Source organism: Enhydra lutris, unplaced genomic scaffold, assembly GCF_002288905.1.
Source record: "Enhydra lutris kenyoni isolate GAN:26980312 unplaced genomic scaffold, ASM228890v2 scaffoldscaffold7, whole genome shotgun sequence".
Taxonomy (NCBI): Eukaryota; Metazoa; Chordata; class Mammalia; order Carnivora; family Mustelidae; genus Enhydra; species Enhydra lutris.
In genome coordinates this window covers 33,844,926-33,865,212 of record NW_019154091.1, presented here as the reverse complement: position 1 = coordinate 33,865,212, position 20,287 = coordinate 33,844,926, and the positions used below count along the sequence as shown (strand labels likewise).

At 39.6% G+C, this 20,287-nt stretch overlaps 1 protein-coding gene across 2 annotated transcripts in view; it reads left to right on the top strand.

Annotated features, from left to right (window-relative positions):
• The window catches only part of LOC111141982 (interleukin 1 receptor associated kinase 3), a 54,015-nt gene that overhangs the window by 17,842 nt on the left and 15,886 nt on the right, over positions 1 to 20,287 (top strand). The window contains exons 2-8 of one of the 2 annotated variants that reach the window (XM_022494884.1): positions 3,278 to 3,460; positions 6,204 to 6,268; positions 6,854 to 6,908; positions 8,154 to 8,305; positions 12,032 to 12,096; positions 17,590 to 17,704; positions 18,646 to 18,764. In XM_022494884.1, the coding sequence (XP_022350592.1) occupies positions 3,278 to 3,460; positions 6,204 to 6,268; positions 6,854 to 6,908; positions 8,154 to 8,305; positions 12,032 to 12,096; positions 17,590 to 17,704; positions 18,646 to 18,764 (754 nt within the window). The remainder of the gene's footprint in view (positions 1 to 3,277; positions 3,461 to 6,203; positions 6,269 to 6,853; positions 6,909 to 8,153; positions 8,306 to 12,031; positions 12,097 to 17,589; positions 17,705 to 18,645; positions 18,765 to 20,287) is intronic. The other variant, XM_022494885.1, reaches the window with a different exon arrangement.

The following is a 20,287-nucleotide window of genomic DNA, read 5'->3' as shown; positions in this document are numbered from 1 at the left end:
TTTTTTTTTTTTTTTATGTGACAGAGAGAGAGATCACAAGTAGGCAGGGAGGCAGGCAGAGAGAGAGGGGGAAGCAGGCTCCCGGCTGAGCAGAGAGCCCGATGTGGGGCTCGATCCCAGGATCCTGAGATCAAGACCTGAGCCGAAGGCAGTGGCTTAACCCACTGAGCCACCCAGGCGCCCCCAATAAAAATATTCTTGCCAGAACTAAAAATATGGAAGAAATGCAAAGTCATTCCAACTTAATGATGTCAGATAATTTATTGTAGCTGTTTTTTCCTCCGCAGCTTAAGCATCCATTCATATGGAATGTCTCAACTTTATCATCCTTTGACATGTAGTCACAAAAGCTGCCACTTCCTTTCACTCTTCTCTGAGTGACTGAAGCAATAGAACACCCAAGATAAAACGTTGTGTGTATTAATGAGGGTGGACCCAAGTGAGGCTGCAGGAAAATCACCACTAAAATCACTCAGTGGTTGACATGATAGAAGTGTGCCTTTTGTTCGTGGGGAGAGGGCTAAGGGTCCAGGCCTCCATGTGTTGGCTGCTGCTTTGATCCTGAGGCTCTCCCATATTGGCATGTGCTTCTGCCATTGCTGTAGCAGGAATGGGAGCCTGGTGCGTTGTGCCCTGGCTCTTCTGTGTTTCTGGCTGAAAGAGATACACAGGCATAACTAACCCAAGCCAGGACCCAAGCTAACTAACCCAAGACCTAATCCTTCCTCTCTGGTGGGGTAGAGGACGGGAAATGTTGGTGGGCACTGGTAATACTTACCACATCAGTTTTGGGTTCACAGAAAGAGGGGCAGTTATGATTTCATATTGTGATCTCTGTCAACTTTCAGGATTTACTTATACTCTCAGCAAAAACATAAAGTTAGAGGAAATAGAAGGACCCAGCAAAAGGTGGAAGGATGGAAAATGTGGGGAGAAGGGATGCCATATTGGATCAGAAGATGTTTGCCTTTCTGATGTCTTGATTGAGATACTGTAACTAGAGTAGTAGCTTCCTAAGAAATTGTTTTTAAACTTCAGAGTCTGAAATAGACAGAACACAGATAGTTCCCTAGGGAGTTTATTACGTGTCTCCAATCTGAGCCCCTGTTCATCTTTTAAAAGGACAGCAACATTTGGAGAATATCATTGATGAATAGGTGCGTCCTTCAGTGAGGTTACCTTGGTTACTGCTGGAGAGGAGCTTCCAAATTTATGTGCGGCAGAGGAAGAGAAGGCTGATTTCCATGACCAGTTACGGTGATACGTTGGGGGTCCCCATGACCACACTCAGATGATGATAGGATTTTATCTATTGATGTGTATCTGACTTCCTAACTTTTTTAGACTTTCCAGAGAATAAAGGTAGGAGAGAATGCTGCCATCACGATCACCGACTCCCAATCACATTGCTAATTTTAGTGCTCAAGATGACTGGGTTAATCGGGGAGCATTGTCCGAGGGGCAAGAAAGACACCCATTTGATCTGTCATTTGGTTTCTTTCTCCCTCCTGTGCCTTAAAATACACTTCAAGATTTGGAAGTTGTGCAGAGAATCCCATTAACTTGGGGTGTCATACAAACTCATATACTCTCAGTAAGTACAGATTCAAGATATTTATACCACACCTTAAATAAGTCATATATGCTGTTTTTGAGCAATTAAAATCCTAATATCCCAGTAGAACGTTTCCCCCGATGCTACCCAGATATTAACTTTTAATTGCTCAAAATGTTCAGCAACGGGAGAGTATTGAACAAAAATTTAAAACAGCATTCCATTAAAACTGCAACACATGAACCTAACTATGAGTAACCACACCAAAGGGAGTGATGAAGAAAAGAACTAACCTAGTAACTTTGGGAAAGTAAGCTCTTACCTGAATATTCTTAAGCTGAGGGCAAATAGAATGATATGTACATGATGTATTTTAGTTAAAGTGTTTCTCAGAGGGACAAAGAACAAAGAAGTAAAGACATTGTAAATAATGAGAGCAAAGTTTCTTGCTGTTTGGGAATTAAGTTACAAATGAGGAAGAGCTAAAATATGCCATGTGGTATTGATTTAGAATCACAGGTAACCGTATACAATCATGGTTTTCAAGATGTGTACAGACAGAGAAATATAGGTGTGTGGGCTCATGCACATACCTAAGTGCCTAAGTTTCTTAGCTCTGTCTGCTTGGACGGCCTAGAAGCAATGGAACTCATTGCATTGAAAGCATCTAGCACCTACATCTTGTCCTCTAAATACATTATCTAATAAAAGCAACCAGGACTCCTGGGAAAGGAAAATCAATTCCAGGGCTGGGGTGGGGGAAATGCAAAATGAGCCTGGAGCATCTCATAGGGTCAGAAAATAAGGAAGTGTTCCAGAAACCATGCAGCTAACAGAAGAACGTGGGATCCAACCTGAATGGACAGAGCTGGAATAATTGTGGCACCAAAGTCAATAATAATAATACTGGATTTTAATCTATAGAATAAAATAAACATTCATGAGTCCCTACTGATTTAAATAAGTTAATTAAATGGGGGAGAGTGGAGAGCACTTTCTTGCAGAAGAATTATAGTTAACATAGGAGGAGGAAGGGGAAATAAAAGATCACCATTAAGCAAAGACCACAAAAATTATTATGATATACATGATCCACTGGTGGATGCAAGTGTTTATGGGTAAAATGTGAGGAGAAACAGCGTATTTCCATAGTCTCAAAGTGTATCCCCCAACATAGTTACTAATTTTACAGGGAAAGTTAATGTCATAGTAGAGAAACCTATTAAGGTAGCAGATACCACCTTAACTAAGCAAACAGGTCAGGATCACTAGTGATAGGACATGGACACCATGAACCTCATGATACTATGCACTGAAGAAGACGTAATAGTATTTCGCTGTCCTTAAACACAAGGAAAGATTGAAGTCCGTGAGAATCGGGATTAAGAAGTGCCAACAAATGGCACTGTGGGAAACTGGGTAGGTTCATAGAACAGGAAAAGGAAATTTGTAGAAAGAACTGGTGAACGTAAAATAAAGTCTGCAATTGAGTTATGACTGGTTCTGAACATTGTACAAGGTAATGTAAAATGGTAACATGGGGGAAGTTGGGTGGGAAGTAGATGCTGAAATTAGTTCAAAATCAAAAGTATAAGTAATATGAAATAAATAGATAAAATACCCCCAAACAAGTATCCCAATCAAAGTAAAACATAATTATTTATTATTATTATTATTATTTTTTTTTTTTTTTTTTGGTTCTTCCCATTGCAATTTCCACAGCGGAGCGACTTTCAAACAGCTGGTTGGATGTTCGTCACATTGAAAAATATGTAGACCAAGGTAAAAGTGGAACAAGAGAATTACTTTGGTCCTGGGCACAGAAAAACAAGACCATCGGAGACCTTTTAGAGATTCTCCAGGAGATGGGGCATCATCGAGCTATCCATTTGATTGTGAACCATGGTAAACATTTTTGATTCTTACCTGTGGCTCTCGGTCCATTTTATAGGCGATGCAATTTTTAAATGTAAATATTGCCTTTTATTCAAGACATTGACTGGTCATGTTGTATCATTTGATTCCTTACCCGAGGCTTTCTCTAAAGGCTTTTATTACCTTTTTTTTGGTGATATTTTCTTTCCTTATTGCCTAAGTTATACAACACATTCCTTTCTACCACTTGTTCAGTTTTTTAAATTTTTTTACTTAGAAACTATATGTTTTAAAATGTAGAATCAGCTCTCCATCCAAAACTCTGAACCTATCTGAATCATAACCAGAATCACAATATTTGAGTAAAATATACTTTTATAATTAGTTTTATCATACGATTAGAAGTCAAAATATAATTGGGTTCTCCTCCCTGTATTCTATTTTTTTTGAAGATTTATTTATTCATTTGAGAGAGAGAAAGAGAGAGCACTCACACACACACACGTATGTGTGAGGTACAAAGGGGGAGAGAGACAGAGAGAGAGGGAAATAGTCCTTGAGCACACTCCCCACAGAACAGGGCCCAGGGCTCCATCCCAGGACCCTGAGACCATGACCTGAGTCAAAACTTAGAGTTAGCAGCTTACCCCACCAAGCCACCCAGGCATGCCCCCCCACCCCCCCCCACCCACTGTATTTTAGTGCAAATGATACCCGCAGACTAACTCTGGGATGTATCTTTTATCTTTACTGCTGTGTTTATGCCATGGCCTCTAACTCTACCATACTTGTCTGCTATCCATTTCACAGTGGCCTAACCTTTCCCTCCTGTCTGTTTCTGATGCTGTGTCTTGCCTTCCATTTAGAGCAACCTGATAAGTAAAGCTCATGAAGCTCTTTCCATTCATCTTTACCAATAAAATAATTTTCTAATGTCACCTGTTCTGTTTATTCCTCTTTAGATTTATTGACTTCAATAAGAGTGATCTTGGGTCTTACCTTACAGACTTTGGGCTCTTAGGCTGAAAATTCTTTTGAATCAGCATCCTTACTCTTTTGGCTTTTTCAACCAGACATATTTTTAGTCCTTGGTCTCATAGAACGATTTGGGTGTTGTTAACTTCCTCTTCTATTTTGGAAGAATTTGTAAAGAACTGATGTTAAATTTTGTTCAAATGTTTGGTAGGATTCACCTGTGCTTTTGTTTGTGGGAAATCATGGATTATTAATTCAATCTCTTTCCTTGCAATACATCCATTCAGATTGTATCTTCTTGAGTTAGTTTTGGCAGTTTGTGACTTTCTAGGAATCTGTCATTTCAATTATCTGATTTTTTACGTACAGGTATTCATCACCTTCTCTTATAATTCTTTTTATTTCTATGAGGTTGGTAGTTGTGTCTCCTCTTTTGTTTTTGGTTTTAGCAGTTTGAATCACCTTCTTTCTTTCTTGTTTAGTCTATCTAGAGGATTGTCAATTTTGTGATAATTCCAAAGAACCACTTTGGTTGCATTGATTTTCTCTTTTGCTTTTGTTGTCTATTTCATTTACTTCTACTGTAATCTTAATTCTTTTTTTCCTTCTGCTTCCTTCGGTCTAGCTTACTCTTTCTTTTCTAGTTCCTTAAGGTGAAAATTCAGGTTATTGATTTAAGATTTTTCTTCTTTTTTAAGGTAGACATTTACAGCTATAAATTTCCCTTTAAGCACTGCTTCTACTGCGTCCCATAAGTTTTGGTATGTTTTGTTTTCATTTTCATTTATCTCAAAGTATTTTCTAATTTCCCTTGTGATTTCTTCCTGAACTCATTGGTTGCTTATGGATTTGTTGTTTAATTTTCATGTATTTGTGAATTTCCCAAATTTCCTTCTGTTATGAATTTCTATATAGGTCCATCGTGGTCGGAGAATATGCTTTGTATGATTTCGATCCTTCCAAATTTATTGAGGCTCATTTTATTGCACAGGATACAGTCTATCCTGGGGCTTGTTCAATGTACAGTTGTGAAATATGTGTATATTCTTCTGGATGGAATGTTCTAGAGAATGTCTGCCAGGTCTATTTGGTTTATAGTTTGCTCAAGAAGTCTGTTATTAACTGATTACATTTTGTTGTCAGTCTTCTAAGCAAAATAATTTTGAAAACACTAGAATACAATCTAAGAAAAACTAGATGAAATAAAATTTTTCCGAAGTCTAAATAAAAATGTCAGATGTGACAGCGAAATAGTTCAGAGTTTTCATCTTTCGTAGGAAGCTACATAGACTGCCTCAATTCAAACAAAACAAAAGTTAGAGTGTGTATTTGGGAGGGAGTGGTAGGTATTTGTGGTTGAACACACGCATGTGTGCACACACGCACACATTTCTAACACCTTAAGGCATAATATGGGATTACAAAAATAAACTAATCTCGGGAGATAAAATCCCATGACTGTAAAACTTTAAAATATACGGGCAAAAAGCTGATACAGTGTTGCTTTTTCCTTTCCGTTTTCTGCTTTATGCTCTAATATATTTAATGATGTCTAACAATAATTTAAGGTAGGTCTTTGTGTGTTAAGTGAACAAAAGCATGTTTGTATCATATTTAATCCTTAGAAAGCTATTCACATATGCATACTTGTTACCATTCAAGGAGAATGAAACTGCGTTTTAGAAATTAACATTACTAGGAAGGTGTTTATTTTCACCGTCTAAGACAGAAAAAAAAAAAACTGCTTATTAGAGACATAAATTTTTTCTGCATCTAGCTCTCCTTATTTCTCTTTCAGGAGCAGCCTTGAATCCTTCAGAACAGAGGCATCAGGGAGATGGATTTCCAAACATGTTACCCAAGGTAGAGTGTATGTGCATAGATAATGAACCTTGAACTCGGTTGCATGTATAATTGAGCATGGGAAATGAAACTGTCAGGCAGAAAAAAGCCAGAAAAGCCTTAGTTCTCATTACTCTTTGTTTAGTTGGGGATTGAGGAAATTAGAGATTATGAATGTTTGAAGAGTGAAAATCTTTCTCCTCATGGTGATCTGTCATAGATGAGGCTTGGAACTATTCAGAGCTATGCATTTGTCTTAATTCAGTTTTTAATTTTCCTCTTTTAGTTGGCGTTTTGCATGTTGCTGTTGGTTTTTATTGGAGCAAATAAATTGGCAGTAATCATTTTTTATAGCATTAGAAGTCATTTAAAATTGACTATAACCATGACATTGAGTTTTTGCAGTAGTATGGAAGGCTTAACTGTGTATGGCAATGAATACTATTGGATTAAATAAAGTAACTTTGCTTTCCACTAGCTTTCTTCTAAATTAGATTCTACTCTACTGTGCTGTATAGTCCAGGGGGAGCTTTGGATTTCTGTTAAGTTTCTGTTCTTTCTAGACTTATGGAATGGAATTACTTCAGTATGTATTTCCTCTCTTAGGAAACAGCCCATGTCACAGTGAATAATGTTCTTATTCCTGAAAGTAATGAAAAAGGTAAAAAAAAAAAAAATTTTTTTTTTTTTTTACTTTAAATCATGTTTTGCTTTAAGTTAACTTACAGGGAGAAATAACCAATAAACCTATTGACTATTCATTAATATGCAGGTTTAGGGTAAAGTTTTCATGGATATTGAAATACTTGCAGTTTTGACTGATACAGAACTCTGATGGATGATATATTACGGTGATATTTTAAAAATCCATTGGCCAATGGGGAACATAATGGTGGTCTCTTCCCTTAGAGGGGTTTCATATTTTCCATTAGTGAAATTTGCATTTTTATGTGTCATTGGAAAACATTTAAAAATTATACTGGGTTTAATATAATTTTAGAAATTTCCATAGCCCTTGCAGAGATCTTTAGAAATGCCTGTAGAGCAATGCTGAAGGTCATTATGAAAATCCCGTTATTTTCCTTATCAACTTTATTACTGTATTAGCAGGGAGAATCATTCTGATAAACTTTAATGGCTAGTTAAGGCTCTTTGCCTCCTCTTTTACCACTAGATCTGCATCCATTCTTTGGTTCAGAAGAGAATTAGTAAAGTTGGATAAGGTTTTGCTCCTTTAAGATTTAACAGTAAGATCTAAATCAAACATCAAATGTGGAAATAGAGCCAAAATTGGGCCCGGAAGGATTTAGCTAAGATTTTCCCTTTAGATATGTATTTGATTACCTTTTAAATATTTTCTCCCAATCTCTACTTTAGAGGATTTTTTTGAAAAACTGAAACATCTTCCTAATTTATTCTGAGGAAGTAAGTTAGGAAGAGAGAGGATTTGGCTCATGAAAAATGTTTCCATCAGTCATGCTTGGCGAAAATTGTTTAGTCATAACAAAATTTCCACTTCTATGGTTTTTGGTTTTTTTTCTTCATGGTTTTGGGTTCATAGTGAATCAAAAGCAACCCATTGATCTAATGACAAAGAAACCAAATTTCGGAAAACTTGCCCCAGCTAAGTTCTTTGGGTGACTTCTTTGGAGGGGTGAGAGAATCACAGTGCTATTGTTCAGAATCTAAAAAGCCATTTGCTCTCTGGAATGGTAGGTGCCAGACCCGAGTAAATGGGCAGAGAGCACATGGTGGGCTTCAGTTTTGGTTCCTGGGCCTAGCCCTGCTGGCTCTCTGTTGGGCTCTGATGTATTTCTAGTATGGAAGTCCTGGTTCTTTATCCTGGCGGCATTGATTCTTAAGAAGAGAAAAAGTAACCTCTCTTCTCCCTCCTTTCCTTCCTAAGGAATATTGTTTAAATCCTCCATCAGCTTTCAAGACATCAGTGATGGAACCAAAAATTTCCACAAAGACTTCCTCATTGGAGAAGGGGAGATTTTTGAGGTCTACAGAGCAGAGATCCAAAACCAAACCTATGCCATTAAATTATTTAAACAGGTATGGAAAGAATTACTATCCCAGGATATCCATTCCATTTATTTGCTCATATTTCATACTAGAATGTGTCACTTTTCATCAACATTGAAAGGAGGTATATTTGAAAATAAAGTTTCATAAATGGAAAGAAGATATATGAGCTCAGGTGACTGGAGAAAAGACTGTGAAATGAATGCCTGTCTCACAGGAATGTGGAAGGGAAATTCTTCCCATCCCCAGATGTGTCAAAGGAGGGGGACTTTACAGAAAAGCCTTGCAGGACCGTTGGCCATTTGTGCTGGTCTGCTCCGGTTCTCTTGTTCTTTTTAGGACGGGCGGTGTCTGCTCCACGTAGCTTCCCAGGTTAAGGCACAGGCTGGTATTTATAAACCGTCATGTATCGCAGTTCAGGAGGGCTGGAAGAAGGAGACTTCGGGTAGGAGGACCAAGGCAATGATCAGAGTAGGAACTTAGGAGAAAGCTGAGTGGCCACCGGCAGTAAAGCAGAAAGGGTACTGGGGAGTCAAACTCAGGAGTCAGGAGGAGATAGGGGCGCAAACAGACACCCCAGAGAGCTGCTCTTCATCCTCATTGTTAGTCAATGGTCAGTAAGCCTTTATTAAACTCTTGCTGGGCTGGGTGCTGGGCAGGGAGAGCTAAGGCATAATTCTGCCCTCAGGGAGCTCAGTCTTCTGGGGCAAACAACCGGTCAGGTAAAGACAAGGTGAACCTGTAGGGTGAGAAGTAGTTGAGCAGAGATTTGTAAAGAAGGTCATGGGAGCCCAGGAGAGACAGCCAGCCCAGGGCGCACCCAGCACCTGGAAGAGGGGCTGGCCCAGAGGAACTACTCCGTAAACATTTCTGCAACACACACATGGGAAAGTGGGTGAAAGGAAGTGACCTTTCAGCTGGAGTTTGAAAGATGACTAGAGCCTTGGCAGGCAGCGAGGGACGGGAGGTGCTTTCTGGGTGGAAAGAGCAGGTGCAGCGGCCTGGAGGTGTGCGCGTGGTGGCATACATCTTACAAACAACAGATCATTCGGTGGAGAAGATCTTGGCGTGGGGGGTGGGAACCTTGTGGCAGGTGCTCCTGGAATGACCGGTCAAGTGTGTGGGTGGTTTGCTTCTAAGTGGGAGAGTGAAAGGACTACGTATTGTGTTTTTGAAATAAAACTTAGATTACAGGTTAGATGATGGGCTGGAAGTTGGTAGAGGCGTTGGAGGAAAGATGACAAGGGCTGGATGGGAGATGAAATGAAGAAAAGAGGGATTTTTAAGATGTGTAATGAAGACACGAATGAGGCTTAAGCCAATGTCTTCAACCCTATAGCAGAGTCACCTTGGGAGCTTTCTGAAGTGAGCGGCCTCAGGTTAGAGCATTGGGGACCTGGGGACGGTGGCAGGCATCAGCATTGGTGAAAAGCTCCCCCCATGGTTCAGACGTGCAGCCAGTGTTGAGACCCAGGGCTGGGGAGCCAGCACAGAGGCAAGGAGAAGGTATGTCTAAGAGCTGAGGTGAAATGGACCAAATCTCATGACCAGTCAGATAGGGCTGGGGAAGTAGGGAGAGGATGGATCTGAGCCATTCCTTCTCTGCAGCTTGGATTATGGGCCCCCCTTTTTCTTTTATTATTAACCTGATTTTTCTAGTTCCCCAAAGTGCATTTTACCCCACTAATTCTATATGGGCATCTCAAGATTCCTGAGGAGATGAATGTTCTAATAAAGGAGTGAAACTATTGGGGCATCTGGGTGGCTCAGTCAGTTGAGGGTCTGACTCTTGATTACAGCTCAGGTCGTGATCTTGGGGTCATGAGTTCAGATCCCTGTGTTGGACATGGAGCCTACTTAAAAAACAAAATTAAAAAGAAAAAAGATATGAAACCATCTACTGGTAAAACCATTCAAGAGTTTACTCTAGAGGTGGCCTAACTGAAGCCTCTTTTCTAGGGCCACATGTCCCTGCCCCATCTGTATGTTCTTTCAGGGTTGAGCCCCAAGGCCACCTCCCCAAAGGCTCCAGCCGTCTGCTTTCCTCTTCTCTCTGTGGCTGCCACCAACTCACACTCCCTTTTGGGAGGTTTTTGGGTTTTGGTTTTTTTTCTTCAAGGAGTCTGGCTTCGGAATGAAATGTCATTGCCTTTAGATCTCCTTTGCTTCCTGTCCAGAGTTCCTGTCCCAGAATTCCTGTCCCACAACGTTCATTTCCTTGATTGCCTTCCAGTATAGTTTTGGTGACCCTCCGACGTGTCCACACAGCATCATAGCATTATCTCCTAATATTAATTTCTTCACCCACCTCTCCTAATGAACTTGAAGGTTTTCTTGAAAGAGTCTCACTTATCTTTGTACGCTAGAGCCTTTTACAGGGCCTGAACCATGGAAGTTGCTCAATAAATGTTCATTAGGGTGAATTGAATGAAGCATGTATGTCCTTTTCATGAATTTAGCAGCTAATCTCTAGGTGTAAAGAGACAGGAGCTGACAAAGTTACCAAAGACTGTACAAAGTCCTACACACACATCAGGAAAGATGGGATAATTTAATGAACACTTAGCCACAGAGCATTTGTTTAAAGAAATGTGGTTTTGTAAAATTGGGACATTAACTTCAGTAACCTGTCTTCGAGGGACAGAAGTGGGGAAATGTACAAGATGTGTTAGATGGGTGCGTACAGATCACCTGGAGATCCTACAATGCGGATTCTGATTCAGCACACCTGGGCAGGACCTGAGCTTCAGCATTTCTCACCAGCTCCCAGGGAAGCCGATGTTCCTCACACACAGAAGACCAAACTTAGAGCATTAGGAGTGCTAGATTAGCATGAACACAAAAAAATTAACCCCTTCATTTTTCAGATTGAGAAAACAACCACCTCAAGGATGTTAAGTGACAAAAAGTCACAAATATTGAGTGTTGGAAATAGGACCGAGACCCAATCCACCTGGCTCCCGGGACAATGGCTTTTTTAAAATGTAAATTCTCATAAAGTGGTCCTGGAAAATGATTTGTTAGCCTAGTTTATTGTTTCTGACTTCCTGGATTAACTTTTGGAAAATAGCTTCCAGAATTCCTGTTGGATTTCTTTCCCTTTCTTCCTGAGAACAGAGCTCTAAAAACCCTGACCTGTCTTAGAAACTTACAGCTGATGGAGCCTAAGAATATTTAACTCTTGCATGGTAGAAGTTAGGAACCGGAGATGCAGAGACATGGCAGTGACATCAGGTGTAAGCCATCAGGGAAAATGTCCGGTACCGGGAGTAGGTGCTCATACAATAATATTGAATTCATAAATTTGGTCAATAAATACTCATGTGTCAGATACTAGGCTAGCTTCTGAAACTCCTTTGAAGTTATTATTTCTGAATGTCTTAGTAAGACCTTTTTCTTTCTTTCTTTCTTTCTTTTTTTTTCAAATTTAATACAAAGCTAAACGGAGTTGCCATCTCCAGATGACCCAAACCAGAAATGGCAAATTAGTGAAATCACTTCTAACCGGAATACAGCAACAACAAACTGGATTCTTTGTGAGACCGTTGGGGAATTTCTGTCACAAAAATAAATAAATTAATTAAATAAATAAAAATCTGATGAAAGCTAGGGATCCTCTCCCCAGAGAAATATTTATATGCATTTACATGAAAAGGGCAGCTAATTTCCAGGAAGGCTATAGGCCCTGGGTTAAGAATCCCAGAAATAGAGAACCTTTCCTTAATTTTTTTTCTCATTTTTCTGTACGATATTTAGGAGAAAAAAATGCAGTGTAAGAAACAATGGAAGAGGTTTTTATCTGAGCTTGAAGTTTTACTACTGTGAGTATATTTTGTCTGGAATTTCTCCGTCTGTGCCTGTTTTTCAGCTTTGTGCATCTTTGATGCTAGAACACCATGTTTGGCATGGTCAGCATGTAATAAATGTGGGTTGGCCGTGAGAACACCAGGTACATTTTTGACATCTGCTTTAGTCTTTTCCTTAGAATACATTTTAAAATAGACCATTCGCGTAATTCACTTGAACATATTTTAACAAGAAACTGTCACAAGGCAGTGGGTGAAATCATGTGTGACTAACGTGGCTCAAGGTCAAGTAACTCCTAGAACATGAGAATTGTATATATTTGACCATTTCCCCCTTCCTTAGAGACATTTTAGTCCAGAAACTGTTTCATCCGTATAACTCTCTGCAGGAAGAGAGTTTAGACAAAGAAATCAAGTGCTTTTGATGTGCATATTATTTTCTGGGAATTCATTCATGAGCCTGGAGCCCTCGGAGACAAACTAAAATGACTTCATTTTCATATTTATTCATATCTGCAGCTGTGCATCTGCTCAGCGAAGGCCCTTAACCCTATAGAGCTCACTCATCACCCTTTATGAAAAGAAAATGTTCTTTTCAGATGTTTTCTAAAGCAATAAGTGAAGTGGGTGGTGGTGGAGGAGACTTTGTGCTAAATCCTTCTTTTATCCCCAGGACCAGAAATCAACACATTAAAAGTCTGATCATAAAAATTTAATGCGTATCATTTAGTCAACCAAAAACTAAGACCCAAATTGTAATAGCAGAGGGTTTCTATAGTTCAGCTTTATTTATTTGCTAATGAATAAGTCATAAGTTGGACAATTTCAAAATTCCAAAAGCACCAAAGGGTAAACCAAGAACAGATTTTTTTTTCCCCGCACTATTATCTTTAACCACCCCACCAATTTCCCCAAGGGCAACGGTTACCCCTTTTCTGTATCTCTTCCCAGAGATACTTTATGCATAAGCATGTATGTATTTTGTTTTCTTATTTTCACACCAGGGGTAGCAAATATATTGTTCACTTTGCTTATTTTAGTATTTCATGGTGTGCTGTACTGTGATTTAATTAACCACTCTCATATTGATGCATTTTTAAGGTTTTTTCTAATCTTTTAATATTAGAAAGTAATGATGCTGCAACAAGAAAAGCTCATATATGTTATTTTGTACATGTTTGAGTTTATCTAAGTTCCCATAATACAATTGCAGGGTCTAATGGTTATATGCATTGCGTAATACCAAACTGTCCTCCAAAAGACATACCAATTTACATATATAAGGGATCCTGGCTCCCATGTTTTTGGCAACATAGTGTTTATTCTTAACTTTTAATTTTTGCCAGTGTGCTCGGGGAAAATGGTTTCTCATTTTTTCTATGGTGTGGTTTAAATTTCTTTTTCTATTATGGGTGAATCTTTTCACATATTAAGACATCTTACGTGATGCCTGGGTGGCTCAGTTGGTTAAGCAGTCGCCTTCGGTTCTGGTCATGATCCCAGGATTCTGGGATCGAGTCCCACGTCAGGCTTCTTAATCAGCGGGGAGCCTGCTTCTCCCTCTCCCTCTGCCCCTGCTCATGTGCACTCGTTCTCTCTTTCTCTCCCTCTCTCTCTGTCAAATAAATAAATTTTTAAAATCTTAAAGAGAGAGACCTTCGTTTTCTATGAAATATCTGATACTATTCTTTGCCCATTTTAAAAAAAAATTAGGTTGTTGGCATTTCTCTTAATGATTTGTAGGAGCATTTTATATATTAGAGAAAATTCACATTATTCTTGTTTTGAGATGCAAATAATTATTTTTTTACCAGATCGACAACTTGTCTTTGCCTTTTCTAGTGTTTGCTATGTGGAAATGGTTTTAATGTAGTGAATTTTTAAATTTAAATTCAATTAATTAATATATAATGTAGTATTGGTTTCAGAGTAATGTAGTGAATTTAATCTATATTTTCTTTTATGGATTCTGGATTTTATTTCATATATATATATATATTTTTTTTTTTTTTAAAGACTCTACCCATTTATTTGACAGAGAGAGAGAACAAGAGAGCAGGGGGAGTGGCAAGCAGAGGGAGAGGGAGGCAAAGAGAGAGGGAAAAGCAGGCTCCCCGCTGAGCAAGGAGCCTGATCCCAGGACCCCAAGATCATGACCTGAACTAAAGGCAGACACTTAGACTAGCCACCCAGGCACCCCAGATTCTGAATTTTATATCACAGTTTGAAAGAACTTCCCCAGTGAAAGATCATAAAATAATTCTGGTAGAATTATTGCATGTATACATCTGATCCATTTGGATTTGTTCTGATGAGGTGTTTATGTATGACTTTAGAGAGAATTAACAACTCTATGATGGTGAATATTCTTGGTGTGCTATTATTATTATTTATATTGCTAATATTTATTTAGTTTTAGGCTTTATACCAATTACATTACATGTAGTAATTCTTTAATCCTCACAACAATCCTGTGAAGTAAATACTGCCCTTATCCCTATTTTGGAGATGAGGAAGATGAAGTAGATCCTACCTTTTTGATCCAACTCATTTCCTAAATCGTCTTCAGTCTCCTTCTCAGGTATTTATTTATGAATAAATCAGGTGTAGCCCTCTCCTTTCAGAGCATGCTGTGTGGTGTGGGGTTAGGAGAGAAGTACATAGGTCAACAGGCAATTTCAGTAAACGAAGGGGTAAGATGGAGACATAGAGGGCGCTGAGGGAGGGGAATATGGTGACCTGGGGGCTGGGCAATAGAATAGGCTTCTTGGAAAAAGTCACATCCAAGCTGAGACCTGAAAGTGAGTTTTTTTAGTTCAATATTAAGGGAATCACTTAACCCCTGTCCCTTAGACAGAATTGTAAACTCCTTGAGATGTGGCTTCTGATTCCTTTTTGCGCTTCTTTCCCAAGGGGAGAGGAGGAGCTAGTAATTTTTGAGGATCCGGTACTTGGCTAAATATTTAACTTTTCATTTAATTTAATTAAGAAACTTGGGAAGGGGTGTCTTAATTATTGTTTAAGTTGAGGAATATTCATCTACTAGGGCTGCCGTCACAAAAGAGACGGGGTGACTTGAACAAAATTTATTTTCTCGCATTTCTGGAGGCTGAAAAGTCCAAGATCAAGGCCGATCTGGTTCTTGGTGAGGATGCTCTCTTGCAGATGTCTGCCCTCTAATTCTGTCCTGACATGGTGGAGAGAGAGGGAGCAGATTCTCCAGTATTTCTTCTTATAAGGCTGTAATCCCATCATGAAGGGATCCCATCCTAACCCTGACTAGCTCCCCAAAGCCTCTCCTAACACCTTTACATTGGAGGTTAGGGCTTCGATGTTGGAGCTGGGTGGGAGAGGAGAGGAGGGGTGTGGGGGAGAGACATAATTCTGACCACAGCAAAGATATAGGTTCACAGACACTAACTCACTTGGCCAAGTTCACAGCTGATGAAAAGAAGACCAGAGATTCAAACCCAGGTCTGTCATTCAAGTGTGCCTGCTCTCCCACCCCGTGGGGCCCTGCATCATGTTTCCTCTGCAGCAGGCACTCACAAATATGTGGCAAAATGATTTTAAAGCTTTTGTATCTGCAGACCTTCACATCTATGTAATCTAAAATCCCACCAACTTAAAAACTTGCCGTGAAAGGATGGGTGATAAGGGTCTGTAGAGGCAAAGCCAGAAATCTATGGCTGCCCCACCTTCCATACCTCACTAACTGGTACAGTGTCCAATTTTCTGCTGGATTGGTAATATCTAAAAATAAGCAAATGGTCGTTTCTGCTCTGTGAGCAGGAGAGCAGAGCACCTGGCCGTGACTGTGTCTGTATGAGGTCTGCTATCTGCTTTCCAAAAAGATTTCTGTCTCTTTGAATGATTTTAAGGGGCAGGACTCCCAGATAGTCGTACAGATCCATTGTTTCGGCGGCCAAACACACCAGCTGAATTCCTTTTCAGTCCCTTGCTTTTCATTGTATAATGATGGTCTGGATTATAGTAGGTGTAGGAATTTTGGGTCATGGACATTTTTTGCCATATTTAAAAGAAAAATATGTCTGTGTTTGTGTATGTACACACACACACACACACACACACACATACACACACACACACTTCTTTAAGGAGGGAGGAATAAAAGAAATCTGGAGCTGTGTGTGTGTATGTGTGCATATGTGCGTTTTATAGGAAAGTTTTGCTATTGAAGAAACTAATAATAAGTGTTTATAAATAGAATCTTTAAAAAAAAAAAAAGCTTTATTTTAATATCCCCGAGCATGCCTGGAACATAGTAGGCATCCAGTAAATACTTAAGTTGAACTGAGTTCACGGTATGGGTGAATTTCACATTTTGTATTTCATAGTTGTTACCTGGGTTCTACTAGTTTTCACAGTGATGATACAGGCATTCAAGAAATAGTGTTGAGGGGGGTGGTGCCTGAGTGGCTCAGCTCGGGTCATGGGATCAAGCCCTGTGGCCGGATCCCTGCTCAGTGGAGAGTCTGCTTCTCCCTCTGATCCTGCTCCCTACTTGTGTTCTCTCTATGTCTGTCTCAAATAAATAAATAAAAATCTTTAAAAAAAAAAATAAATAGAGTTTTGGGGCACCTGAGTAGCTCAATTTATTAAGCATCCGTCTCTGGGGCTCTGCTCAAGTCATGATCTCAGAGTTGTGAGATCGAGCCCCACATCTGACTCCATGCTCAGTGGGGAGTCTGCTTGAGATTCTCTCTCTCCCTCTGCCCCTTTCCCTTCTTGCATGCTCTCTCTCTCCATCACTTTTGCTCTCTCTCAAATAAATAAATCTTAAAAAAAAATAAATAGAGTTATAAAAGAAAGGAGTCTGAAAATGTCTGCTACACTGACAGAACTCTGGCATTTAAAAATCAGTGACATGTTCTTCAACATCAGACTTTATTAATCGCATGAATTTTAGATAACCGTACAGCTTTATGAAGACACTGGATGTCACAGCCTTTAGCGGTGTGACTGGTGCCTCGCACAGTATCTGACAGAATGGATGACTAAATGGACGAATGAAAACTGTCTTCTGTACTCTTCTATTTTGGTGACTTACACAGTGTACCTAAAACAATGAAATAAATAATCTCATTTGTACCATATTTCTTTACTTAATAAATAAGTTACATTGATAAACAATTTTGATAAACATAATTTAATATCAGATAGTGTCGTCTATTTATTGTAAAGTTCCTAAGACTGCCAAATCTTCAGAAATCATTACTTTCTTAAATTTTCTCTTATATTTGGGTATTTTAGTTATAGTTGCATGGTCCCAATCAATCAGAGTGGCTAGTATTTGTTAGAGCTCTTTAGACCAATTTGGGAAACAAATCTGTGCCGCGTGTCCAATGAGATTACTTCTCCCTTGGCCAAATTTATGTTTTGCTTTAGACCTATTCCCCATCCCACCTTATCACCCCCAAACCACAGCGCTGTTCATTTCCTATTTGCATAAACAATCTGATGGATTTGAATATCTTTTCTTTCGAGGTTTCATCATCCGAACATACTGGAGTTGGCTGCCTATTTTACAGAGAGTGAGAAGTTCTGCCTGGTTTATCCATATATGAGAAATGGATCCCTTTTTGACAGATTACAGTGTGTAGTAAGTCATGCCTGTGACTCTCCCTGGCCCTCTGACCCACTGAAGCCTTGAAGAAGTTGCTAAAACGTCCTGTGGGATCCAGGAGGCCAACACGGATTCACAGGAAGGGATAGCCTCCAGTGGCTTTCCCAAGGAAGTGGAAGACTTTTCCATCCATTAATATTTTACACTTAAAAAAGACTGCCTAAATACCCGAGTTGTGGTGTGTTGTGCAGCACGGTGGCCAAAAGATTTGCTGGGTTCTTACTCCTTAGCGCTTCCATATCTCAAAGGAGTTTACATCAACTACTCTTATTTCTTAGATAATTTTTATTCGTGTAACTTCACACAAAGTACCATTCAATACAAAGGATAGACATAAAGGTGATACAAACTCCTTAAAGAGAAAGAGGTTGAATACATGCTTTGACTTCTCATGTCCTTGAAAGATGAGTTTAAAAATTCTTTCTGAATAGGTTACATTTCAGTTAGGAGAAGAATAAAAACATTATTCTCAATAACCCACACTATTAGGCCACAAATAATTTTAAGTCTTATTTAATGAACTTTTTTTTTTAAAGTAGGCTTCACACCCAGTGTGGAGCCCAATGTGGGGCTTGAACTCATGACCCTGAGATCAAGACCTGAGCTGAGATCAAGAGTCAGATGCTTAACTGACTGACCCATGTCGTGCCCCTTATTAGTGAACTTTTAAACATAGTTACTGGCCATATTTTGATTAAGCTAATGTTAAAATTATTGGATATTTCCATTGGCTATAAAAAGTCCTGGTACCGTTGGCAGCAGAGGAAAATGTATCTTGAATTACAAATAGGTTGTGGGAAACCAAAGTGTTCATTGCCTCGCCTTTTCCCGCCTTATCATCTGCTTTTCTTCTGGCATACTCCTATGTAATGAGGACATACGTTTCACTCCCATATCAACTACTGCTGTCTTTTTAGGGTAACACGGCCCCGCTCCCTTGGCACATTCGGATCAGTGTTTTAATCGGAACCTCCAAAGCCATTCAGTACTTGCACAACACGGAGCCGTGTTTGGTCATCTGTGGCAGTGTATCAAGGTAAATTATCCCAGAGATTTAGGTGGCACCCAAAAGCCCCTTTCATCATCACGGTTGAGTTGGACTTCACACTGTTCTCTACCTGTAGTTTCTGTGGTATGTGTATGTGTGTAAGGATTAAGAATTCTTATCTAAGAAGGGTGTCTGGGTGGCTCCGTCGGTTAAGCATCTGACTCGTGGTTTTGGCTTGGGTCATGGTGTTTGGGTGATGGTCTCAGGGTCGTGGGTTAGGGTCGTGGGATCAGCCTGTGTGGGGCTCTGCCCTCAGTATGGAGTCTGCTTGGGATTCTCTCTCTCCCTCTCCCTCTGCCCCTCCCCCACCCACCCCCATGGGTGCGTGCGCAACCTCTCTCTCAAGATAAATAAAATCTTAAAAAAAAAAAATTTTCATCTAAGTATTTACAACCTTACTTTTTTTTAGTGAAGTATAATTGACATATAGTACCCAATTCGTTTCAGGTGTACATTACAGTGATTCACATTTTTTTTTATTAATGAAAATTACACCTACCCAATTTTAAAAGCCACATTTATATGGCCAAAGGGAGAGTTTATATTATCTTTGGGAATTATTAATGAACAGCGTAGAATAGACACTATTTGTGTAATTATACCTGACACTAAACTTTGAAATGAACCTTATTACTCTCACTTTTTTCCTTTTAAGTGAGTTTGAAGGAAAGGTTAAGTGACTTAAACAGAGATTCCAAGCAAGATAACAGCAGTAGACAGTAGACGGTAATTAAAATTCTCTGTCCCTGAGTCTCCAGTGTCTTTCTGATTCCACTGAGCCTAAAGCCTCTTAGCTTTACGTATTCATCTGTGACAAGCAAAGCAGCAACTCCTGGTGCTCGTTTTTGAGACACGAGAAAATTAGAAGCAACATCTTCCACCTTTTTTTTTTCAGGAGACCTAAAGAATCATTCAGACAGAGAGTAGATACTCTGTAGCAAAATCCCCCTGGTGGATTTTTCCTGTGTGCCCTTCATCTCTAATCTGTCCAAAAGTAGGTAAATACACCGTGGCTGAGTAGCAGGGATGACTGAATTTAAAAGGCTTCTGCCTCTTCTGAACCATCTCCCGGTATCTTGAAAAAGCTTTTAGTGTGCTTTTGAGTTGAGCAAAGAGGGACCGATTGCTTACTTCTTTGTTTTTCTGGTAGAATGAACTCCATATCAAAAGACTCTAGATTTTTCCTGAGTCCTGGGTGTGTGCGGAAACCACTTACAGGTGTCTGCTCCCCCGGTGCTGGGGTAATTCATTAACTCTGCTGACCCCAGAGAATCAGCACAGAGTGGGTGCTCCCTCAGGAGACCTGGGTCAGAGATGCACAGCAACGGAATCAGGGGTCTGTCCCAAAGGGCTGAGGTGGTCACCCCCAACCAGAAACGACCCACCTACCTCACCACCAACTCAGCCCAGTATTTTACCTGATAAATAAATATCTGGAATATTGCTGTGCATATATTCTTTTGGTTTAAACTTAAAGTAAGCCTAGCTTCTTTTCCATCCCAAGTGGTAAC